Consider the following 26,968-nt stretch of genomic DNA (forward strand, 5'->3'; position numbering starts at 1 on the left):
ACCTCACAAATGGTTGGGTAGTCTAAAAAGGACTGCCACATAGGACATGAAGCAGGAGTGGAAAACGCTGTTGTTTTGAGGAGAAAAGGGTCACTGCTCCTGGACATTGGATTCCTGGCTGGGGAGGATTAAAACATCTGCGAACCTTTTTTTTAAATATTTATTTATTTATTATGTATACAATATTCTATCTGTGTGTATGGCCAGAAGAGGGCACCAGACCCCATTACAGATGGTTGTGACCCACCATGTGGTTGCTGGGAATTGAACTCAGGACCTTTGGAAGAGCAGGAAATGCTCTTAACCTCTGAGCCATCTCTCCAGCCCAACATCTGCGAATCTTATGAGGTCAGGGAGATAAAATATCTCTTAGTTACTTGTCCTAATCACTAGTTTTGTAGTCTGTAATAGACGAGACCTGTATTTGATATTTCTTACAATCTGAAGAGGTACCCAAGCTGCCCATCCAGCACCATGTCCTTGAAGGCCTGCTCTACCCTCTCTCAGCCTGGCCCCCAGCCTTCAAAGCCTGACACCTGACCCTCCCCCACCTCCTCAAACCTCTCCCTCAGACTCCTGACTGAACTGACAGTGTTTGCTCTGTTCCCCCACCCCACCCCCCAGCCCCCAAGATAAGCTCCTAGCTTCCTCCAAAGTGCAGAGGGGGCAGAGGCAGCTCCGATGGATGGCAGCTTGCTGTAACCGCCACTCGCTTGGCTCTCCCCTTCCCTCCCCCAAGGGCAGTCAGCAGCACTGGCCTCAGCGCTCTGCACACAACACCAGCTGATTAACCTCAAGGCAAGAACAGAAGTCAGCTGGAGCCTTGGAAAATTAAAACACAGAAGCCTATGGAACAACTAAAGGCAAGATGCCACTATTCAACCAACATGGCCGCGGTTTCCATTAGCTGAGAGCCAGCTTCCAGCCTTAAATTAGTAAGAAGAGGTCTGCACCAATTACTATTTTTAATACTTATGAAGAATCTGCTCAGCGGTCCCCCATCAGAGTAAAAGGCACCAAATGCTTCAGAGCGGCTGCCAGGAAACAGCCTTCCCTGGAATCAGTGGACACATGTGCACAACCTTTGTTCAGGATTCGCACATATGTTTTCATTTATGCGAGTGCCCAGCGTCTGATTTTTTCCTGTGCTGTCTTCCATATGAGAATGTCCTCCCTCACGCCATCCTCAGCACTGGCAGTCACAGCCTCCCCAGCTCCACCAGAACCCAGAATCCAAGCGGGGCTGTCTTCTAGTGGGGCGTCATGGAATGGTTTTCTGAGAAATTCAAACTCTGGCTGTTTCCCACCTACAAGAGCCATCCAGAATCTGCAATGACTGTCAGCATATCCAGATGAATCCACAACGGCTCAAGAGACGATCAGTTGGCCCCATAATCTAATGCACACCTAATGGAAGTTTGTTTTACTTAATTGGCAAATACCTACTGGATGGCTACTCTTTATCTGGGTTGTTCTCAACACTGGGAACACATACAAATTCTTGCCCTTGTGGAGCCTCCATTTGGACAGGGCAGACAGATGATCCAAAAAGAAAAGAAAACAGAGCAAATATATTCCACATACATTACTGCTAAGTGGCACAGCACAGACAGATAGGAGCGTTCATCCAGGGGAAGAACAGTTTAACACACTATCAATGAGACAAAACTGATCAGAAGACCAGGGATAGAGGCGAGGGGGACCAGAGGGGAGAGTGGTCACAATGGAGGGGACAGAAGGCTTGGGAAGGCTAATGTGGATCCATGTCAGGCACCTCAAGAAGCAGAAAGGGGTTCAGGCCCAGAGATCAATACCCTAATGACCCTAAGGGTCATGGCTAACAACACAAGACAAGCCATGAGAACAGAAACCAGGGACACTGCCTAGGGACACCTAAACTCTTAAGAGTGAAAGAAATAGTCTTCCCCTGGGAAGGGCACACAAACCGGTCATCCAATACCAAATGCTTGAAAACATATATATGCAAGTAACATTAGATAGATTAAGAAGTTTGTATTTATGTATTTAGGAATGTGTGTTTGTCTGCACGTGTATACATACACATACACATGTATGTAACAACAATAAAAAAGAGGAGCCATGAATTTGAAAAAGCATGGGGATAGGGGATACATGGCAAGGGTTGACTGGAGAAAAATAATGTAATTATAATTGAAAAAAATTAATCCCAGTGTTTCAGAGCATACTGGAGTATAATCTCCATTCTGATGCTTTAGGAGTATGCAAATAACCCAATGTGGTTCTTATAGGTAGGGCCTTTGTAGGGTGATGAAGACTGGGTAAGGCCACTAGGAAGGAGCCTCGGGACTAAACTCAAACACACACCTGCACCCATGTGCTACCTAAAGATGCTATCAACAAGTCCATCCCTAGCCTCTGGATCTTGGACCAAAACCGATCACCAGAACAAAACTATTTTCTTTATAACTTAACCCAGTCTGTAGTTTTGTGCTATTAGCAAAAAAAAAAGAAAGAAAGAGAGAGAGAAAGAGAAAGGAAAGGAAAGAACAGACTAAGACACCCAGTCAGAAGCTCTTTCCAAAAGACAAATCACACAGTGACTCAAGTCCCATACCCCTAGACGCTGTTTTGGGGCAAAGATTCACCATCACCCACCAACCAGCCAACAATGACTAGGCACTGCCAGCTGGAGGCACAGTGTGACCTGCAGTCTCAGGCATCATTGTAAATCCTGACATCAGGACCATATTACCCTCATCTTACAGATAAGACCAAGGTCCAACAAGAAACAAACTAACCCAAAGACACCTCCCATGTTCCAGACACTGCTCTAAGCCTGTTCCACACACACTCACTTAATTTGTAACAACTCCATAAGCGGTGAACCGCTGCTGTCTCTTCACCATTGTTCCATACGTCTCTTGTCTCCCCACGGCCATGAAGCTGCTGAAACGCACGGAAATGGTCTGCATCTAGTTCCGCCAGAGTCTGAACTACACTCTGACAAATGAGCTTCCCTTCTAGCCACTCAGACCTGCCTAGCTCAGTCCTTGTCACAGACATAAGACCTAGAAAGCAAGGGGCCCCAGACACATTATGGGTTCAACCCACAGGGAAACACCATTTGGAACATGTATACAGTCCTTAAGTCTCTGGGCTTCTATTCCCAGAGCTGGTGGAATCCGAAGCCATACACATATGAGAAGAATGCACGGGGAAGGTGGACAGACAGAGGGCACAGGTAGTTTTTTAAGTGCTCTGGGAGCTCAAAGTGGGTGGGGCTGTGGGAACACCTGACTAGCTGCTTTTGCTACAATTGGACTGTTAATCCCCTCTGCCCAACAGGAACAATGGCAAAAACAAAATCCAATCAAGCTCTCCAGTAAGCACACAAGCCCAGCCTATAGAGCAGTGGTTCTCCCCTTCCTGATGCTATGACCTTTAATACAGTTCCTCTTGTTGAGGCGACCCCCAACCATAAAATTATTTCATTGCTACTTCATGATTATAATTTTGTAGTCTTATGAATTGTAATGTAAATAGGCAGAACAGCTGATATTCGGCCACACCCCAAAGGGGTTGCAATTCACAGGCTGAAACTACATACCGGGGCTGTCAGGTTTCAGGGGTGACTGCCTCATTACCCACGCATACACAAGTGCTCATAAAGAAGCCCATGCACCCCCACATATACTTTCTCTAGAAGATCTGTTGCTGAGACCAAGCAGGCCCCATGGGTCTTACCAGTTCCCACGGCGCCCAGCCACAGACACACAGAAAGGTATGCAGCTAGATTCTGGCATCTATACCTTGAAGTACACACAAAGCCAATCAGAATCCTCCTTACCAAGAATGCCCTAAAGTCTGTCTCCTACACCCAGGGCCAAGCCCCATCACAGCCAGTCCATCCTCTACCACCCTCACCAGGTTTCCTGCCCAACGTCACTATTGTCCAGCAGATAACCTGATGCTTTCTTCAACATGGACAGTATCCACATTTCCTAAACAACCTCAGCCTTCCTAACTGTCATGTCTACCTAAACCACTTACTATCAGTACCATGAGGTAAAAACTTAACATCCTACAAGGTTCATCTTAAGTACCACCTCCTCCATAAAGCGTTCCTGCAAAATACCTCACTCCTTCTCTTCTGAAACCCTCAGAACTGGCAGATCTTCATGCCATCTCCCTGGCTGTAAGAGCATGCCACTTGCTCCACTCAACCCGAGCCAAAGCAGCACTCTAGCAAGACTGCCTGGGACAGCAGAGTTGCTAGGCCTCGGCTTATGAACAGCAGACCCTTGGCAAAGGCAAATGCTACGGACTACCCCAGGACAGGAGTGCCTTCCAAGATACACGCTAGACCAGGGAAGGTTCCTGGGGCCTCTGACTAAATGAAGGCTGACTGGTATCGGCCTATCCTGACCAGGAGAACCTTGCCACTCCACAAATCACACATCCAAGCTCAACCTGCAAGAGCTGCTTCCTCTGGCATGTGACTATGCCAAGCTGACAGCTCCCCAGAGCTGGGTCACGTGGGATAGAGACACTAGCTAGTCCAAAGGAGCTGTTCTTTGCTCCCTGCAGCTGCAGTTAGGCACAGCCTTTATTTGTTATTGCATGAATGCTTTCAATGGTGACAAAATTAACACTATAGACAGAGAGAGAAAAGCCCTGAGGATGAGTGAGGAGCAAAGAGTGGCCACAGGTCCGAAAGGGACAACAAGTGTGAACAGCAGGACGGGCCAGCTAGACAAATGTGACCCCTTGAGCAAGCAAAGTAAAAACAAGGGCTGAGAAAAATCAAAGCCAGCACACCACACCTGACCTAAGCTTCTGTTTCTCCTGGGGCACCACTTTGCAGATATGGTTTTCATAACACTGCTTCCAGGAACAGTTAGTACATGGAGTTGCTTTCCCACCCCTCTCCCAGCCAGGCCACTCTGCAGGGTTATAGCAGAAGAGAGGGGTGGAAGTCAGGATCTAGAAGCTGCACGGGGCTATGCAGGTAGATGAGGAAGAACTCAGGTCTGGACATTAAAAGTAAAAGTGCAGGGGAGACCCAGCTCTGCCAACTCTCAGCAGGCTTCTCTTCCTGACAAGTGACTGGAGTGTCTACGCAGCGGCTTGAGCTCCACAAAAGGTTAGACACCCTGTGTCCAGAACATGGCACAGACCCTACTCATGCAGCCCACACTGGGAGCACTAGGGGTTGACACACCTGGCTTTGTAAGGATCACCTTTGCTGTAGTAATTCCACCCTTGGGAAGATGTCATGTGGACGCAGTCCTAAGAAGAGAGATAATCTTTCTAGATGTGGCCATCTGCCATAGTCTAATTTACAAAATTAAAAAGCCAATAGTAAGCACTGAGCCAGGACAGGAAAATAAACACTAAAGTAAAGCAAGCCTCATCTAGTTAACAGAACCACTTGGGGAATTATACACAACATCATGAGGACGTTAGGGAATATTATTTTCAGGTGTGTAACTTTTGTTTCTGTTGCATTTGTTTAACTGTGTGAAGCTGTGTTACTGTGCCTGTCTACAACACCTGATGGTATAATAAAGAGATGTGTGCCAAGTGCAAGGCACAAGCAAGAACAGGCAGGACTGGCAGGCAAAGAATATAAAGATTTGGGAGAAAAGGATTTGGGAATGAGAAAGGAAGGAGGAGGACTTCAGGGGCCAGCCACTCACCCACCAAGCTACACAGCTGATGGAGGAGGGTCTATGTGTTACTTTCATTGGTTAATAAAAAACTGCCTTGGCCTTTGATAGGCCAGCCCTTAGGTGGGTGGAGAAGACAGAACAGAAGGCTGGAAGAAAGAAGGTGAGTCAGGCAGACGCTATAGCTCTCCTCTCCAAGATGAACGCAGGTTAAGATCCTTCCTCACTAATAGAAATGGGTTAATTAAGATGTGAGAATTAGCCGATAAGGGGCTAGAGCTAATTGGCCAAGCAGTGTTTAAAAGAATACAATTTCTGTGTAATTATTTCGGGTGTAAAGCTAGCCAGGAGCACAGCCCGCAGCTCCTTCTACACACAGACAGACAATAGGAAGGAAAGAAAAAGTATACAGGAACAGAGAAAGGTAAAAGCCCCAAGAACAAAGACAGACGGGATAATTTAAGAAAAGCTGGCAAGAAACAAGCCAAGCTAAGGCTGGGCATTCATAACAAAAAATAAGCCTCTGATGCAGGTGGTGGCGGCACAACCCTTTAATCCCAGCACTTGGGAGGCAGAGGCAGGCGGATCTCTGTGAGTTCAAGGCCAGCCTGGTTTATAAAAGCTAGTTCCAGGATAGACTCCAAAGCTACAGAGAAACCCTGTCTCAAAAAACAAAAACAAAAACAAAACAAGACAAAAAGAAAAAAGAAAAAGAAAAAAAGAATATGTCTCTGTGTGTAATTTATTTGGGGAGCTGGCTGGTGGGCCCCCCAAAAATATAAAAAACCCAACATTTTGGCACCCAGTGTAGGACTCAGACAGTCATCTAAAGCCTGTGAAAGCTGGGTGGGGGGGATATACAGTACTTTAGGAGTTTCTGCCTGCTGCCAAGACCTTGAGCAGCCAGTACTTTAAGTAGGAGCAAAAAATGAGTCGGGTGGTGGTGACAGGTGTCTTTAATCCCAGCACTTGGGAGGCAGAGCCAGCGGATCTCTGTAAATTCAAGGCCAGCCTGGTCTATAAGAGCTAGTTCCAGGACGGCTAGAATTGTTACACAGAGAAACCCTGTCTCGAAAACAAAAACAAAAACAAAACAAAGAAGTAAAAAATGCCTGCCACAAGGCAAGCACTAGCATTCTAGAGCTCTAGGAAGGTGGAATGCAGTTCCTGGTGAGACACACCTCCAACCAGGATGCAAGCTTTAGGCTTGGCTCTCATGAACCAAGAAGTGGGCAGAGCCAGCCAACAAGAGAACTGCACAGAGAATCCAGGTGTAGCTTAACAGTCTCAAGTTTGCTCGTGTGATCAAAAAAGACTAAAAGAGCTGGGTAGTGATGGCGCACGCCTTTAATCCCAGCTCTCGGGAGGCAGAGACAGGTGGATCTCTGTGAGTTCGAGGCCAGCCTGGTCTACAAGAGCTAGTTCCAGGACAGGCTCCAAAGCTACAAAGAAACCCTGTCTTGAAAACCAAAAAAAAAAAAAAAAAAAAAAAAAAAAAAAAAAAAAAGACTAAAACATACGCAGTAAAAGTTTTAAAAAATAAAGTCTTTAAAAAGACATTAAAAGTAATATTAAAAAAAAGCCACATAAGATGGGAAATACACATGAGTCTGAATCCTGTATGCTATTGTGTTGATTTTTTTGATTTGATTGCTGAAAAGCAAAGCGCAGCTCTAAGAGATCTGAACTGAAAGAGCTGCTGGAATAAACCAGCCTGGGTATTGTGAGAGCGTCTTAACTTTAAAAACGTCAAAAGTGTATTTGTCAAGTGAAAATTAAAAAATGCTTTGGAGAAGCAGTTTTGCTTTTGTTTCTACAGGAAACAAGAGGCCATGGACTCACTTCAGGTTGATACGGATCTGGTTTGATCAGGGGAGACCTCCTGAATCTTGACAGGTGAGATCAACAAAGTTTATAAATAGTCTTTCTAGGACTTGGTCATTATCTCAAATTTTTCTTGGGGACCCCTGGGGACACTTCACCCTCAGCCAGCAGGAAGCAGTATGGAGAGGACTGCATCCACAATCCAGGGCCGGCGTACATGAATGCTCTTTGGTTATTTGCTGGGCTATGGATGTTTGTTATCATTTAGGGAAATACAGGAATGACAAAAGGGTAGATTATTGAATCTACTTTTAAAAGCAACAATTAATCTCAAATATTTTGTATTGGTATGGACTTTTGTATAATGGTACAAATTTAGGCAATTTTTGTTACAACACTCTGTATATACGTTTCTACTCTTGTTTAAAGGACTTTTGTATGCTGATACCAATTTAAGGTTATTTTTGTTGCAACATATTATAAATATATGTTTAAGGTATTTTACCTAGGCAGTTCATTTAAAAATATAAGGTAAATTATAGTTTTTGAAAGTTATTATTACGAAGTACTTAGGATAATCAAGAAACACAGGTCAGTCATTTGTCATCTATAACAATCAAATTTGTAGATATGTTAGGTAGCCTTTCCAGATCATATAGAGATATATTTTAGATAGACAGATGGTCTTCAAACCTTTCAAAGACCTACAGAATATGGCATTTAAAATATTTTGTTAATATAGGGTTTTTATGACAATGAGACACATCTGCTCCTGGCAGCACCAATGTACGTCAGAGATGATGGCATGGGGCATCGAAGAAACTCCTTATGCCCCACACCAGGTTTCTAGCAAAGCCCCCACCACAGCTTTCTTCAGTAGACATGGTCCCCTCCATAGAGGCTATGGGACAGGAAAGCCTTCTGTCTGTCTTCATTTGCAAAGTCAGGGGAGACGATACTAGCAGCATCTAGTAGATCCCCAGACCCTTTGGGATTCACTGCCCAGCTTCCCACATAGCTAAGGAGCTGGGGTAACAGGTACCTTCCCTTCCCTGCAAATCAAAGGAGCTCCATTTTGCACCACACTGGGCACCCTAAAACACAAACTGACCTCAAGGCCAGGGACCTGATGGTGGATGGAGGGAGGGGAACTCAGCAAGGACAGCATGCTTCCTCCCAATCTGATGTCCTCTGGTGTCACGGCCTGTCACAGGCACAGATTGCCAGGCACTTCTGGCCCATCAAGCTGCCTGTTGCACACTTGTTCAGTCACAGAACCCTGGGATCAGATAGGGATAATGCACAACAGATGGTGGCAGTGGTGGGCAGGTTCTCGATGTGGAGTAGGGGCACAGCCAAGAGAGGTGGGATGGAGACAGAGGGCCTCCTAACTCTCCAGGACTACTCCAACGGTGGAGTATCCCTACAGGCCCGGCATCTGCAGAAGGCAGGCTGATACAGCTCACCAACTGGTTCAGTCCCCTCCTTTCACAGGTGAGGAAACAAACCTAGCAACACAGAGTGCCTTAGCCAAAGCCATGCACTCAGCTGGTGGCAAAGCAGCATCCAGCACCCAATCTTGAACGCTACACCTGTACCAGGCATTCCCAGAGAGCTCTCATGTGGTCACCTGAAGAGACAGAAAGCTATCTGGAGAGGCAGCACTCCATATCAGATAGACATGACTTCAAATTCTAGCTCTGCCACTTGACTGACTGTATAAGCTGTAGACAGATGCAGTGTCTTGGTGTATGTGTCATTCACAGGACGAGGAGATCTAGCAAGTGGATAAAGCTGCACCTCGCTCTAAGGAGGCCCCTGAGCCCCTGCCTTCCTCACAAACAGGGCATCAGACATACTGAGCGCAGAAGTGCATACAGAGTCTGACACCCCGAGTTACCTTTGGGCATGATTTGGTGCATGGCGACAGAGAGGAAGAAGATGGAGTCACTGTAGTAGGTCCCTGAGCCAGCACTGAAGTGCTTCTGCATGGCCTCCACGACGGGGAAGAGCTTGTCTGTCAGCACAGCAACGTCATGGAAGATGACCTGGAGTGGAAGCAGGAAACCCCAGAGTTAGCCAATTGTCTGAGTGCTAGACACCACACACCTGAGCCCAGGAGGCAGAAACAGCGGAGCCAAGGAGGAGGTGGGGGTTGGGGATCATCTGAGGGCAAAGAAAGTGGGGAAAGGCAAGAAGGAGGGAAGTCCAGGCAGCACAGGGCTGGCTATGCTGACAGGGACACTGTTGGGGACAGGACGGTGGACAAGCAGGAAGAAGGAAGAAAGTGGGCCCAACTCCCGGGTTGTTTTCTAGTTTCAAACTTCAAGACAAGAAGCCCTTTGTGTTGATAGTGTCCATCAGGTGTGGGCGCTGCCTGAGACAGTGAGCTCTGTGCCCATTTACCTTCACCCCTGCCCAGGGATCTGCCCGGGTTTCCCATGTCACACTCCTGGGCTTGCAGTCTTTGGTCATTGCGCCCAGCCTTGCATCATTGGTTCCCCCTCCAGCAGGTCCTGCTTTTGCTCTAGAATTCTAATGTCTATTTTTCTCTAAACGATATTCCTTTTGATTCATGTTTACTTGTGTCCTCAGTCTCTTTCAATTTTGGAAACACTACTGAGCTTAATTTAGCCAGGATGGTAGCTCAGGCCTATGGTTTTAGCACTCAATAGGCTGAGGTAGGATTACTCTAAATCCAAGGCCAGCCTGAGCTACACAATGGGTTCCAGCCTGTGCTACAGAATAGGACCCTGTTTCAAAACTGCAAGAAACCGAATTTCTAACTATAAAAGCTTTGCTAAGATTTCTTGACATTTTTATTCCAAGGGGCTCTTTCCTTCTTTCCTTTTTTGGCCATTTTATTCCTCTGGCTTTTTCTTTCTATGGTCTCTCAGCTAGGCCAGTTCTTGCTATTTCTCTACACTAATCCCACACTACATCTCTCTTCCACAGCTTCGGCAGCCTCTGGCCCTGCCCTGTGGCTTCCCTGCATGGTTAACCTCATCACATCCTCTGTTGCACCTCACAGTCATTCTCCAAATACACAGATCTGTATCTCTCTTCTTAGCTTCAAAACTCCAAAGCTCACTTCTCTCACGTCCAAATCTCCCAGCAAGGTCTGCAACAGCGGCTCTAAGCTTCCTCCCCTGCCCTCAGGACTGAGCAAAACTGAACCATCACCCTCACCCCAGCCCTTCAGCCGCCCCTTCATGACCGTGTCCTCGTAAACCTCACCTTGCTCTTCCCAAGTATGGAACTCCCTCTCTCAGCCTTCCCTCCAGCTTTCTCACCTCCCACGATGCTCCCTCCAGGCCCCTCCTGCACCCCATTTCACACGGGGCTTCACTGGCCATGAGTGTTTCCTGCCGTGTGACACTGACTACATTCACGCCAGGTCATTGACACAAGTTTACAGCCTAAAGGAACCACACTTGGGCAAGAGCCTCGGTCTCTCTGTGGGTGGCACAGGAACGGCAACACTGACTCTTGTGATAGGCCACCAAGGTCCCCGGGGACAAGCTCCCTGCTCAGGGGCTGCTAAGCCGCTCTCACCCGTCAGCCTCACAGCCTGCCCCAGCCTGTGTCCAGTCCCCTAAATCTCTTCCCACAGATAAGATACCACTCATGGGACAGCTTTCCCAGCATACCCTCACTACACCCCCAAACCACCACTGGGGGCTGGAATTATAGAAGATGCTGAAAGTACAAGAAGGCTCTCAAGAAAAAGACATCTCCACATTCAGAGAGGAAAAGGAACAAGGGAACAGGTGTGTGTGTGTGTGTGTGTGTGTGTGTGTGTGCGCGCACACACGCATGTATGCGTAGTGTGTGTATAGAAAGTGTGTATGGGTGGGTGTGTATGTATGTGTGTGTGCACTTGTATGCATATGTGCATATGTATGTGGGGATGTGCGTGTATGTGGGGAATGTGTGTGGTGTGGTGTATGTGGAGAATGTGTGTGGTGTGGTGTATGTGGAGAATGTGTGTGGTGAGGTGTATGTGTAGAATGTGTGTGGTGTGGTGTATGTGGAGAATGTGTGTGGTGTGGTGTATGTGGAGAATGTGTGTGGTGTGGTGTATGTGGAGAATGTGTGTGGTGTGGTGTATGTGGAGAATGTGTGTGGTGTGGTGTATGTGGAGAATGTGTGGTGAGGTGTATGTATAGAATGTGTGTGGTGTGGTGTATGTGGAGAATGTGTGTGGTGTGGTGTATGTGGAGAATGTGTGTGGTGTGGTGTATGTGGAGAATGTGTGTGGTGTGGTGTATGTGGAGAATGTGTGTGGTGTGGTGTATGTGCAATGTGTGTATAAAATGTGTGTATCTGTGTGTGCAATTGTATGTGTGGGGGGATGTGCGTGTATGTGTAGCATTGTGTGGTGTGGTGTATGTGTAGTATGTGTGTGCATGTATGTATGTGTGTGTGTAGTATGGATGGGGAAGGTGGGGGGAATGCACTTGCATGCATGTGTGGGGAGGTAATATACACATGGGCAGGGCCTGCCTCGGCCACAGCCAAGTCCAGAAAAGCGTCGGCAGCCCATTTACTCCCCCACCAGCCTCACATCACCCAAGCTTCCCAGGCAACAACTGTAGCTCGTTAGCATTAATAGATTTATGAGGACAGACTGGACTCAGTACATTTGTTCCAAGAGCTGTACTGATTAGCCAGTTCCAATGAATATTTCAGATAATAAATCTACTTAAAGAAAAATGAATATAGTTCATGGATATATTCATACAACAGGAAGCAAACCACAGGCACCAAGTGTGAATCAAAATGCCCAGTCTCCAAGCAGGAAGCGGGTTTGCAGACTGCGATCTCAGACAGCAGCAAGCCTGGACAGCATGGAGTGCCCATCCAGTAGGCTCCAGTGCCTGGCTGAGGGCTGCAAGACCACCTTGAGACCTAGAGAAAGAATTGCCACAGCACCTAGGAAAGCTGGGGTGTCAGCTGCTGGTTCCTGAAGGCAGTCTGACAGTGGCTGATGCCAACGCAAGCCTGTGACTTACAGAGATCAAACAACAGATATCAGGTCACCACCTGTAACTTTGTCACTTTATTTAAATATACACATCTTAAAACTTCAAACCCTTTTAATCATAAAACATTACCCACATCCAACCTAAAAGCTCCTTCCTCAAGTCCTTCACATAAATCACAGCAATGCCTGGGGGCACTGACCAAGTCACCAGAGTGTACAACTTCTGGTATGCAGGCCAGAGCCCAGAGCTCATGAAAAAGTTACTGAAAGTGTCCCCACCCCATTTACTTACTAAGTGCACAGCCACAAGGCAAGTGGCTTTCTAGTCAGCCTCTATCAGACATTGGTAGCTACTCACTAATTTCCTCTTATCAAAAGGATTTGTTCATAACAATATTTCACACTAGTAATTACTCAGTCATCCATATATCAGGAATAATGACAAAATGTGTTAAGTCCCTTTGTCTCCTTTTATCTTTAATGAATTATGTTAAAAATCTAAATTCAGTAAGGACAAACTACTCTTAGACTAAGTGTCCTCAAAGAGTTTGCGGTTCCAAATGAAGTCAGCATGGAAAAAGCACTGTGTGCCATCAGCAGGTGGACAGCTCAGGAAGGGGTGCCTGGCCTCGCTCTACCATGCACACGACATTCTTATCACTTCCAGTCTTGGAAGCCAGCACAAGCAGCCACAGCCGTCCCTGTGCCAGGCAGCAGCAGACACTCCCACTGAACAGAGTCAGGGGAGCCAGGCCACAGCTCCTGGAAACATTCCCTGAGAACCTAAAGCACCCCTAGCCCTTAGCTCAAAGGGAGGAAAACTCATTTATCAAATGACAAGACCACTGGAAGCCAGACATGGCTAGAGCCAAGGAGGCAGGTAATGAGATGGCCCTGAGCACAGGAGGACACGGTTTCCAGGAAACCCTGAGGCTGCCAGAAGAGCAGACAGCAAGGCCAGTCAGCCAGAGGCAGGGTGGAAGGAGGTCACTCACAAGTCAGGAGAGAAGAGTGATGAGCCCACAACCATCTCTGGGGCATCGCTCCTGCAGGATGATGAAAATGTCTCCACTGTCCAGACGGTTCACAGTCAGCATGGGAAGGGTGCTGCAGCAACATCTAGATTCTGCCAACAAACCTGCCGTCAACAGAACTGTCCCCTGACAGGACAAGCAAACATCCTAATTTGCTTCTTGTTGCTACGAGGAACACGTGACCAAAAGCAACTTGAGGAGGAAAGGGTTTATTCCATCTTACAGATTACAGTCTACCATCAAGGGAAGCCAGGGCAGCAAGTCAGGGCAAGAGTTTGAAGCAAGAGGCACAGAGGATCGCTAGCCATGGACTGCCCAGCTACATCTCTTACTCAGCCCAGGCCCACATACCTGGAGGTGTTTCACAGTGGGCTAGGCCCTCCTAGATCAACTGGCAATCACGAAAATGCTCCCATAGACATGCCCACCAGTCAACTGGATGGAGGCGGTTACTCAATTGAGATTCCTTCTAAATGGTATTCTAGGTTTATGTTAAGTTAATTAAAAAAAAAAGCCAATACAATATCCCACTACATTACCAAGTTACAGGCGCCAGGTCTGGTCTGGCATCTCTCAGTGATGTGGGGGTCAATGCTTCCAGAGACTCAAGAGACAGAGGCATCATTAGTAAATCACAGTCCCGGATTCAATGGCAAGATGCTTTAGGCGCCTGGCTACCCTACCAAAATACTCCAACACCCTAACATGTCTGCAGGATGGAAGCCCTGGCAATGTTCGCAGGCCTCTGAGAAGGCACATAATGGTGCTTGATAAGCACAGATGATATCACTGCCACTTTCAGTACAGCTAGAAAGCTTTTCCTCATGCAGAAATCCAGACATGACATCATTTCTAGATATCAGACCCAAGACACTGGAGGTCGGAATCAGATCTACTGGCCCTTCAGTGTCCTAGATGGACAGAATGGTTACAGGTCCCATCCTGTGTGCTCAGCCTACCCACTTAGCTCACTTTTGCCAGGCACAGCCCAGAGCTAGGAGGATCCCTGGAGCTTACTGACCGTCTTGTCAATCAACGAGTCTGGGTTCAGTGAGAAAGCTGTCTAAGAGTAAGGTGAGTGGCCGAGGAGGACACGCCTCTACACACAGCCACACATGTGTGTATATGCCCATATGTCACACACATGCACACAGGAGGCGGGGAGGGAAGGAGGAAGAGAGAGTGAGCGCCAATCCCATTCCAGGTACACTAAACACTGTCCTAAAGATAAGGAAAATTCACTAAAAGGGAATGGGAAATAATCTTTCTCTCAGCCACTCCCTGCTGACAGCCTCCCCTTCCCCAGAAGGTCACCTGAGATGACATGAAACAGACAGGTAGGTCTTTCCTGGTGAGAGGCAGCGGACACATTCCCAAAGAGGAGCTGCTTTCCCTCTGACTGTTAACTTGCCCTGGGGAGATGGGAGTCTACTCACCCCAGATAGGGCACCAACAACAGACTGGATTAAAGATCCAACCCAAGCCTAGCTTGCTGAACCAATGAATTCACTGTGCTGACATGAGCATGGTGAGGAGTTACTTAAAGGAGCATGGGAATCCCTAAAGCAGCCACATCTCCCAATGCCAGTACGAAGACATTCCCAGAGCTGCATAAATGGAGCCCCCTTTCGGTCAGCCTTATAGACTAACACTTTCCCAAACCATGAACACCTGGGCAAAATTACCTACAGCCAGGAAGGAGATGCCAGAGAGTGGCTGAATCTCAAGAGCCGAGTGACCCTCCCCATCCCTCCCTTTATAAGGGGGTGCCAACAGGCCTGACCTTGAAGGCCACTAAGAGGTGGTCACAGCTGTTTCTGGTAAAGATGGCAATGGCCGTTTGCTGGGGGTGGGTAGGCAACAGCAACATTCGACAACAGTGGGAAGGGCAGGTCCTCCATTATCTTCCTGACCCGGAACCATTCTCCAGGACAAATGGCAGAATAAGCACAACAGAGTGACTTGCTCTGAGAGCTGGGTGTAGGGAAAAGGTAAACCCCAACCCAGGCTGTCCCCCAATACCTACCACCCAAGGCCAGCCAGTTTTCCACAAGTGCATCACTAATCCTAAAGACCTCAGTAATCAATTCCAACAAGATCTGGAGAAAAATTATTTTTTGGAGAAAAACCATATCTCATGGATCAATACCAGGAATGTGACAGCCATCTTATTTCTATGCAGGAAAGGAAAACATGCTGACAAACCCTTTCAGTCCCACAGGCAGAGCAGGCACCTGTGTACCTCGGGGGTCTCTGCACTGGTTGGCTGTCTCTTCTAGAGCCTCCCATAGGGAGCAAAGCATGTGATGCTAAGATCTCTTCTCTCACCACAAAACGTACCCCAGTAACACAGATGCAAAATTCAGTCTCACAACACACACACAATCTGCTCTGGCCACTGAATCAGCAGCTTCGTTTTCCCCTGAACACCTACCCCCCTGACACATCCATGTTTACATATTTAGTCATGCATTCTCCGCCTCTTCCCAGCTCCTGGCCAGGCAGTAAGGTCGGTCTGCTACTCACTGCCAGGCATGCTCCTGTCGGCAAAGCACATCAACAACGGGGGGACCCAGCAAACGCTGAGAATCTGCTGAGATTGTGAGGAAGAATGAGCAAAGGAGGAGGCAGAAATCATGAGTCCAGAGAGGAGAGACAACTGATACCCCGAAACACAACAGCGGCCATGAAGAACCTGCTCCCAGGGAAACCCAAGACAATGGCAGCTCTCTTCTAGTCCAGGGATCCCCCGGCCCTGGACCACACCTAAAGAACAGAAATTTCTAGTTCATAGACTTATTCCAAACCTTGAGGAACACGGTCCTTTTTTACCCTTAGCCTATTGGTCAGGATGTCACCTGGTAACCTGTGAGCTGCTTCAGGGTAACTGTGCCTGTTTCTTAAAGGTCATTTCTAAAATCCTATCAGAGGTGTTTCCTTAAACCAAGTCTTCCTAGACCAGGGAGTGACAATGTGTGGTGACAGATGGAGAGAGCACGAGATTGCTGATCTTTGGGTCTCTATTCTCTAATGAGTCCCCAAACACCATCGGTCATGCATGGCTATATGCTGCCCTCTCTGATACTTTAACTTTGGAAACAAAGGCCCCTTGGGATAAGAGAGCAAAACCCTGCCTCTGTTAGTTTTAAATAGAAAAGGTAAAAGTGAATAGACTTCCCGAGAAAAGAAAGAAGCATACTGTGACACCCCCCCCCCCCCCCACCGTGTGTGACTTTTACCACTTCTGTAAGATTTCCTACATGAATGTAACTTGGTCTGACAGAAGTGCAGGCAGCTGGAGAAGAATCAAAGCCCACTCATCTAATCTCTAAAGGCATCTCAAAGAGCCATTCTCAGGGCCTGCTTCCCTCACAGCTCAAAGGGAGAGGCCCGTCCCTGGTCCCCACTGTGTCCAATCAGGTCAGCACCTGCCTGCCCCTCACCCATTTCCACTCACACTTCTGCACCACTGCGTTTCCAGGTAGTCCTGTAAGATTCCCAACCTTTTAGCAGGTTTTATCAGAAACTTTTTTTTTGAGAGGAGCAAGGAGAAATCCAACCCCAAAGAGTCTTGGGGAAGGTGGGGAACTGTGGTCAAAGGTCAAAGCACCACCAGGGGACCACACGTCTCCAATAAGCTTGCCAGCTCCAGCTGCTGTCCTGAGAAGTCCTCAGCTTCAGTAGCACAGGCTCTCACTAGGGGGCCTGGAGATCTTATAAACTGTGTGCACTGATCCCAGAGACAGAATCAGGATCTGGGATGAGACTGGGGGTACCCACTATACATCACCCCGCATGATTCTAGTAAGGGACCCCAGTCACCTTGAGAAGGATGGTAGAAGCTGAGTCTCTGCTTGGTGCCATGCACAGGTAAATGCATATCTAAAAGTCGTCCTGCAGGAAGACACATGGCAAATGCTAGAGCATCCAAAGTTGACGGCCAAGGCAGCAAGGAGGTCCAGAAACCATTTCACATGAGGAGCAGGCATAGGCTGCTGGCCAGTGCCAGCACCCTGCACCTAGCTGCAAGGTTAGATCCTGCCCTCTGGCAATACCCCCTCTCAGAGGCATCTCCTCTGCCCTCTCAAGGGCTCCATACTCCTGACCCTTCCTCCCATGCCAAGCTCCTGCACTGCGTCCTGACCTGCCTGCATACTGCACAGCTTATTCATGTGCTTTGTGTAACAGTCGCCGCACTGTTCTGGGGCAACAAGGTGGACGGCTTTTAGTACCTCATTAGATCTTCTCCGCAGAATGTACGTTCTATCAGGGCAAGAAACTTGCTTTATGTATCTACCGTGAGACATGAGCTTCACTAGGAGAGAGTCTTGTGACCTGGGAAGCCATCATCAGGCCTGGAGATGGGAGAGTATTAAAAAAGAAAGAAAGAAAAAATGCAGCCCATTATACCAGACACAATACGATGGGATCTTGAATGGAAGAAAGGTTTCCCTTTTATTAAGAGGGATAGCAATCACGTGACAATCATGTTGGACAGGATGACACAGGGAGACCAGGAGAAGAGTATTCAGAGAAATTCTCCAGAGGAAAATAATCTGACTCTTATCATTTTTCAGGGGTGGACATCCTAGTGACAAGGATGAGCCGGCAACTGGGTTAGGTCATAAGTTAACAAGCTATGAAGCCACAACACAAACAGGTTCACAGCTCTGTCCCAGACAGATGCAGGGGGGCCCTGAACTAGTTATCCTGGGAGAAACACCAGAACCCAAAGCAACTAGGGGAGGGAAGGGCTTATTTCATCTTAAAGCTTATAGTCTATCACGAAGAGAAGCCAGGGAAGGAACTCAAGGAAGGAGACCATGGAGGAATGCTGCTTATTGGCTTGTTTCCAAAGAGCTTGTCTTCTTAAATAACTTAGGGCCATCCTCCCAGAGGTGGTACCCACCACAGTAGGCAAGGCTCTCCCACACTGATTAATCAATTAATAAATCCCACATTAAACAATCATTAGTCAAGAAAATTCTACCACATATTTGCCTATAGGTCAAACTGATGGAGGCAATTTCCCAAGTGATACCCCTCTTCCCAGTTGTGTCAAGTTGACAGCATCCCTGGAATCAGTCTGCTTAACTAGCATCTTAAAGGGGAGGCCTCCAGTGATCTAACACCACTTAAAGGGGAGGCCCAAGATCTAACACTGTTGTAGGAGCTGCGGGCTGTGTTCCTGCCGCCCCAGCTCCTGGTCGCCTGGCTAGCTTATGGCCTGAAATAACAACACACAAACTGTATTTTTTAAACACTGCTTGGCCCATTATATCTAGCTTCTTCTCAGCTAACTCTTGCACCTGGACTAGCCCATTTCTAATAATGTATGTAGCACCCCAAGGTGCGTTTACCAGGAAGATTCTAGCCTACGTCCATCCTGGGTCGGAGCTTCATCAATGGCGTCTGCCCGGGAGAGAGGAGCATGGCCTCTGAGCTCACTTCCTCTTCCTCCCAGCATTCTGTTCTGTTTACTCCACCCACCTATGTTTTAATCTATCAGGGCCAAGCAGTTTCTTTATTACTTAACCAATGAAATCAACAGATTGATATGACACTCCCACATCATTTCCCCTTTTCTGTTTAAACAAAAAAAGAAGGCTTTAATTATAACATAGCAAAATTACATATAACAAAACAGTTATCAAGTAAAAATTACAATATTTACATCTATTTTATCTTTATCATAACTAAGGAAAACTATAACTATTCTTCAACTCCATCAAAGACTCCAGAAAGATACAATATTACCTAAGCAAACAAGAAATAAGCAACTTTCAAACTCTAGAAATGACAGAGACATCTCGCTGCCTTGACAGTCACCCAAAGTTTCTCTGTACCGTTGGGGCATCTATCTTCGGCCTACAGGCCCATAGTATCCAGAGACATTTCCATGAAGCAGGAAATTTCAAAGTCAGTTCAGTCACTATTTGTTGTGTCCTGCAGAATGTCTTGCAGACTCCTTCATGCATCAGGAACGCCGAAAGATCATCTCACCTTTAGGCAAGTTGAGCAGTCCTCTCTCTGAGGGTTCTTTGTGTCCAGTTTATGCAACAGTCCAGGCAAGAGCAGTTTCTTGCCCAAATGGCTATCAAACTCCATAAGGTGCCTCTTCGATGCCCATCTTCCTCTTGAAGTAGATTGGTGCTGCCAGGAGCAGACGTGTCTCATTGTCATGAAAAACCCTAAGTTATTAAAACATTAAATGTCCTATTCTATAGTCTTTGAAAGATATGAAGAATGTCTATCTAAAATATATCTATGTACATCTAGAAAATCTAACATGACTACAAACTTAACTATTATAGATGACTATCCATTAACAACCTATATACATTACATTTTTAAATGAACTATACAATCACAATACCTTAATCAAGATCAGAAACACATATACATATAACAAAATTGACCTTAAATTTAAATCACTAAAGCAAAATCCATATGAATGCAAATTATTCATACCTATATCATATCCCCCTTTAAATGTAAAAGAACATTTATAAACAATATTTGGGAATATGGGCAGTTATTTCTCTCCAAACTGCTTCCTGCTGAATGGGGGCGCTGTTATTTAGGTCTTTTATGGGATAATTTGTGTGCTAGGTTCATCTCAGTCAGCAGTCGAGGGTGTTTTTGAGGGTGTTCACAGCAACCTTTCAGGAGGGCATGGTCTATCATACCATATTGGAATAGAAGAAATCTACAGGGTCTCATCCACTGTGAAAACAAAAGAAGAATCTCTTTTCCAAAGTATATCCTTAGATCCAAATTCTGAAGTCAAGGTATTTTCAAAATATCTGTCTTGGATTAGCTCAGCAGCATTTATAAACAAATATCTTTTAGCAGCTGTTTCTCCTTCCTCAGCATTCAAACAATTCAAACAGAGCATAATAGCATACAGTATCAAAAATCTCTGTGTATTTTCCATCTTTGTGTGATTTATTTTAACCTCTATTTCATTTATTTTTACTTTTAACTTTTTGCTTTTTGAGACAGGTTCTCTGAATATCTTTGTCCTGGAATAACTCTGTATACCAGGCTGTCCTTGAACTCTTAGAGATCCGCCTGTCTCTGCCTCCCAGGCATTGGGATTAAAGGCAGGTGCTACCACACCTAGAAGTCACAGAGGTCAATCTCCCTCTGCCTCCCAAGTGTGTTGGGATTAAAGGTGTGTACTACCACACCCAAAAACTCTCTTCCTTTTTTTTTTTACTTTAAGAACTTCAACTTTTCGCCTGCACATATTTTTAACACACTGTAAATCATTTAGATTGTCTTTGAATCTCTCTTTACTGTATATCTCTCTTTTTTCTGATCACATGAGTCTTTAATTTACCAAGCAATATCAGTAGGACTAAAGCCGTGGCTTTGACGGCTGGATCTTAGCTTTCCAGCCTCGTGGCGGAGGTACCGCTGTAGCCACATTTATTGCCACAAGTCTATGGCATTTCAAGGTCCTGCCAGCAAGTAAGCTGCAGCATTATGTCCACAGACAACACACAAGTCCTCTCTCTGTAGTCAGCCCTCCTGCCTCAAACAGTCAGAGCTTGCCCTGGCAGGATGGCCCAGAAAGCCGGCATTTTAAAACAACACAGGTTTTTTTCCTGCTACTGCTGAAAACAAACAAGAATTCAGTTGGCTTTTATCAACACCATTTAAGTGTTTCGTGGCAGGACCTCTTAAAAGAGCTGCAAGGTTTGCAGCTAAAGCTGAGTCAGGAAGCCTCTATTAGATGAGAGCACTTGCTTGCCTCTAGCAAGCAGAGCAGACCCAAGAAATTGCTGCTGCCAAGAAAACATGCTTTACTCTATTCTTTCCCAAGCTTTCTCAGGCTTTCTGTGGATACAGTTGCCCACATGTCTGGGCGCCATTCTGTTGTGGGAGCAGTGTTTAAAAGAATACAGTTTGTGTGTTGTTATTTCGGGGCATAAGCTAGCCAGGCGACCAGGAGCTGGGGCGGCAGGAACACAGCCTACAGCTCCTACAACATAACACCACCAACTCAACCCTCTGAATTCAGACAGGAAACTGGGCCCAGTGAGGTGGGCTGGGGTACAGGCTGCAAGGCAAATCACAGAAGGAGCCAAAGCCAGGCCCAGGGTCTTTTCCTGCAGCTCTGGGAAGTGAACAGGTAAGGCCCAAGTAAAAAGTTACTCCCACTAAGGCTAAGCAACCACCCATCTCACTACCCTCCTCCCAGAGACACTGAAAACTGAAGAAAATTACCCAACATTCTCTACCCAAAGCATGCCAGGGTCATGAACAGTTAACCCCACATTTGCCTCACCCATTTCCTGAGGTCTGCTCCAGTCCTAAAGGTAGCCTTGCTGGCTCAGGTACCTTTCTTATACATCTTCAAACCACTTGCCCAGGAGTGGCACTGCCCACAATGGGTCAGGCCTTTCGATATCAGTTTAATCAAGAAAAGACCCCCACCAACTTGCCTGCAGGTCAACTGGATAGGCATTCTCTCTACTGAAAGTCCCCGTTCCCAGATAACTCCAGCTTGTGTCAAGTTGACAAAAAAAAAAAAAAACTGACTAGCACACATAATAAGTATATATCATATGTACATATATATAAGATGAAAATGAAAGTAAAAATAAGTTCTACAAAGCACTCAACATCTGGGACAAGGACGCCTTAAAGGAGAGGAATGGAAAACACAGGTGACATTTAGCTATCGCTGTATTTTACTTCTGAAAAAGAGAATCCGAATCAAATACAGCAAATGTTAGCACTTATGGCAGGACATCCTCAGCATCTGGAAATATGTTTGAGAGCATCAATTCCCCCACTTCACAGCTGAGCTCTGCCTGGCTGGGGCTTTGATCAAACTGAGCTGTGAGTGTCCATATGTACTGGGCCTATGGGAGACATCCTCATTTAAAGCCTGATACATCGTGATATCCTGTCTCAAGAGGTCAGAAACCCTCAGAACAGCTTATAAAACAAAGGTGACAACATATTACACGAGCAATAAGCAGGAAACAAGACAAGAAGATCAGAAACACCTTGAGCCTACACCATAACATACAGGTCCCATAAGTGAAATAAGCAGAGATTAAAATCCATCACCATAACAAAATTATCCCCGGAAGGACATCAGCTCAAGGGGCACATGAGAAAATGAAGATGGTTTATGAGAACATGACTGTTAGCTTCATACCCTCTGTAGAGGCAGATCAAGAAGGTTCTCGGGGTCCACTGCCCATCTCTCTATGCACCTTTTCCTGTATCCTCACAACCCTTCCAGACTGGGTAAGGCCAAGTCCTCAGTGCAGAACATTCTCATGGGCCAGTGAGATGTTTTATCATAGTTCAGACTATAACAAATCCCTCAAGAGAGTCACAGATCAAGTCCAGACACTGCACTTCACACAAGAGGACCAGGAGGTTAAACAGCAAGGTCAGATTTCCCTCCCAACCCTCAAGGCAGAACTTCTAACTTCTACAAAAGGAACCATTTTGATTTGCATTTGTTCCTAAGTCTTCTAGCTCTGAGAGAGTCCTGAAATGAAGGACTTCCACTGCTGGTACTGGTCAGAGCCAAGATTCTGTGAGCCTGGAGGGCAGAAAAGGAGGCAGAATTAACCTACAAAAAGCTTGAGGTCCTTGGCATTGGCTGCTCACCAAACTCAGTATCTGGCTATGTGCACTTTGCTGATGCCCAAAGGTCCCAGCCAGGCTGAGTTTTCAGCTGTGACAGGTGGAGAAAACTGGTATTCCCAGGATGTTCCAGAGTCCAAAGACAAGCTCTACCCAGGAGGCGCCATCAGAGATATGCCACGGGGTGGACAGTAACCAGGAGGAACAGTGTTACCCAGAGGACTCTCCATATGAACACTCAACAAGCACATCCACCAGCATGCCCTAGTAGACGATGGGGACTCAGAACCTTTTTTCCAAAGCAACATATCCTTAGACCCAAATTTTGAAGTCAAAACACCTTTATATACGTAATCCAGATTCTTTGTGTATATTCCATCTTTACATGGCTTTTCTTTATTCCTTGAATCTATGACTAGGTGTACTGTGTCTCTTTATTTTTAAAAAACAATTTACTTCTTTTTATAACTCTCTATACTCTTTTTCTTCTCTCTCCCAAGCCTACGTACATTTTTAAAACACACATTTAGAGGTCTTTTATGTCTTAATCTGTGCTATTGTTTATCTGAAATCCTTTTCTGATAAATAGCATTTTAAAATGGTAAGCAGTGTGGTCACTTAAGCCCTGGATGCTGGCTCTGCCTTTCTTGGCCTATTAATATGGCTGAGGTACATTCACTGCCTCTACGAGCCATGCTCACTGCTTCAGCTCCAGGGATACCACAGGCCTATGTTGACATTAAGCAACTTGTAGCACTCTGATCACAAACCCCATTTAAGTGTTCCACAGCCAGACTTTCCAAAAGAGCCAGAGCTGTTCATACAACTAGCATAAACCAGGAAGCCCTCCCCTAAAGAAGCCATGCAGCCTTCACTGCCAATGCTAAGTCAGGAAAGACTCTCTTAAAGGAGCCACAGCACCCTTGCTCGCTGCCTGCAAACAAAGCCCACCCGAAAAGAAATGAGGCTACCAAGAAGCTGTGCTAAACTCTCTTCTTTTGTGTCCAGAATTTCTTTTTAATCTCTCTCAGGTTTTATGTGGGTGTAGTTGCCCACATTGGATGCCACTTGGAGGCTGCTTGTTCATTTCCCAGCCACCTAGACCTGAAATAATCACACAGAAACTATATTAATACAACTCTACTTGGTCAATAGCTTAGGTTTCTTATGAACTAATTCTTCCATCTTAAATTAACTCATTCCTATTATTCTGTATTTTACCATGAGGCTCGTAAGGTTTCTACCAGTAAGGTTTCCGGGCATCTGTCTCCTTCAGCAGCTACATGGCGTCTCCATGACTCCACCTTCTTTCCTCCTCTATCTGTTTGGAATTCTTACCTTACTCTATTCTGCCACAGGCCAAATCATCTTTATTCATTAACCAATAAAAGCAACACATATACAGAAGGACTTTCCACACCACCATGGAGTCCCAGATCCCCTTGTCCAGCTATGTGGTTATTGTGATGTGAAAGACAATTGACCCCACAGGCTCATGTCTGGGAAGGATTAGGAGGGGCAGCTTTGTTGGAGGTGTGTCAGTGGGAACATGCTGAGGTTTCAAAAGACCCATGTGATTCCCAATGTGCACTCATTCTCTCCTTCCCTCCCCCCTTTCTACTTCCTATTTGCTGATGAAGATAGGAGCTCTTAGCTGTTCCTGCAGCCATGCCTTTGTCTTTTCATCAGGGACTGTAACCCTCTCAAACAGTAGATGCTTCCTTTCCTAAGTTAACTTGGTCACGGTGTTTCAAGCATAGCAACAGAAAAGTTGACTGCGACAGAGGCCTTATGCAAACCACTTAGCCTTGCCTGGGCGCAGTCTCCTCACAGGTAACTTGAAGGTACTAGACTTCCTCCAACCCAGACCTCCTGTGACCTGCTATCAAGTAAATGCAGGAGGTAGCACCTCAAACACCACAGGCATACAGGGCACACTGGAGAAAGGCACACTGTGTGTGCAGCCTGGAGCAGGAATGAGGGCTGCCCATCCTGGCTCTGGGAACTCAGTGCCCTGCTTTTCATATTTTCATAAATTACCTGGTAACTCTTGACTAGCTAGTGAGGGGACAAGGTCTCATGCATAAGTCCCTGAACAATACGAATGGGCACCCCCATCACCATTCCACTGGGACCCCAGATCTCATAGAGCATTCCTGCTTCTGAAAGATAAGGAAGAACTACCCAAATCAACAGGCATTCAGGACGGATACAGTGCTCAAGTGTCAGTCAGGGGTCCAGCTCTGTTCTCACTTCCCGTGGCTCTGAGCTAGCCAGTCTGCCTTGGGTCAGGGGCCTCAACTGTACAACTTCTCTTGAAGAGAGAACACCTCCACACGAAGACAAGCATTCTGCAGACCAGGGTAGGCCCCGGCATGATGCCTGCTCCTTGGGGACTCATCCAACTGTGGCGGCTGCCACGGTCCTTGTAGAGATGCCAAACAGTGGAGAGAGCTGGGGAGATCTAATTCCCTCATCTCCTCAGGATGGAGGCCTGGAAAGCAACCCAAATCTCCCATCCATGAAGATTCTGAGGGTCATTCCAGGAACCATCCCAGGAAGAGCTGAATGATGGTCTCAGACTTCCCCTCGCCTTCTAGCCTCCTTTCAGAACAAATTCTAAAAGGATGTGTGCTTGCAGCTTCTTAACACCCATTTTAGAGCCACCAGCAAGACAGCGGCACATGTGACTCAGGGCTGGGAAGTCCCACCATTCCACCACCATCTGCACAAAGGACGTCCAGAGGCTCACATGATGAACTAGCTGGTCAGCCTGTGGCATAATGGTAAACTCCTAGAACTTTAAAGAGTTGAGACTCGTGTGTGTGTGTGTGTGTGTGTGTGTGTGTGTACAGGTAGTAGAGGCAAGCCCAAGGCACACTCCTGGCTCTGCCTCCCCAGAACTAAGGTTAGAGACAAGGGTCACACCTTGGTTATTACGTGAGCGCCGGGAATGTGGAACCAAGGCTCCATGCTTGTGTAGCAAATGTTTTATGAAATGAACCATCTCCTAGCCCACAGTAGAAGTTCTTAAGGAATTGGGTTACCTTTGAAAGAAATTCTGGGACCCTAGCCCTTCCTCTTCCTTCCTTTCAACTCCCAACCAAGTGAACTGGGTTCCACACTGTGTTCCCTGCTACTGCCATCTGACACTCCACCAGAGTCCGATAAAAAAAAAATGGTTTTGGGAGCTGGAGAGATGGCTCAGTGGTTAAGAGCATTGCCTGCTCTTCCAAAGGTCCTGAGTTCAATTCCCAGCAACCACATGGTGGCTCACAACCATCTGTAAAGAGGTCTGGCGCCCTCTTCTGGCCTTCAGGCATACACACAGACAGAACATTGTATACATAATAAATAAATATTTTTTTTTTTTGTTTTTTGTTTTTTGTTTTTTCGAGACAGGGTTTCTCTGTGGCTTTGGAGCCTCTCCTGGAACTAGCTCTGTAGACCAGGCTGGTCTCGAACTCACAGAGATCCGCCTACCTCTGCCTCCCGAGTGCTGGGATTAAAGGCGTGCGCCACCACCGCCCGGCTTTAAATAAATATTTTTTAAAAAATGGTTTTATTTGATTGTGGACAGAAAGGTTAAACATGCTATCTAAAATAATCCTTGGTGGGCTGGAGATATAGTTTGATGGAAGAGCATTTGCCTAGTATTCAAGAAGCCCTAGGTCAGTTCCCCCGTACAAACAAACAAACAAATAAACCTCTCTTTCTAAACTGAGTATCTGGGATATTTGTTCCTGTAATGGAAAAGTGACCAATCCATCACAGTAGAGAAACTAAGGCTCAAACACACCAGAAAGCCTATTCAGGAAAGCCAGAAGAGAAAGACCTAGATCCCAGGATACGCA

The 26,968-nt window shown here is 46.4% G+C and overlaps 1 protein-coding gene across 1 annotated transcript in view; it reads right to left on the bottom strand.

Annotated features, from left to right (window-relative positions):
• Xxylt1 (xyloside xylosyltransferase 1) overlaps positions 1-26,968 on the bottom strand; it is a 137,187-nt gene that overhangs the window by 97,727 nt on the left and 12,492 nt on the right. The window contains exon 2 of the mRNA XM_041673329.1: positions 9,376-9,523. Coding sequence (XP_041529263.1) covers positions 9,376-9,523 — 148 coding nt within the window. The remainder of the gene's footprint in view (positions 1-9,375; positions 9,524-26,968) is intronic.

The sequence above is a fragment of the Microtus oregoni genome, unplaced genomic scaffold, assembly GCF_018167655.1.
Source record: "Microtus oregoni isolate MIOR12 unplaced genomic scaffold, Mior012 000023F_ref0000262, whole genome shotgun sequence".
In the NCBI taxonomy this organism is placed as follows: Eukaryota; Metazoa; Chordata; class Mammalia; order Rodentia; family Cricetidae; genus Microtus; species Microtus oregoni.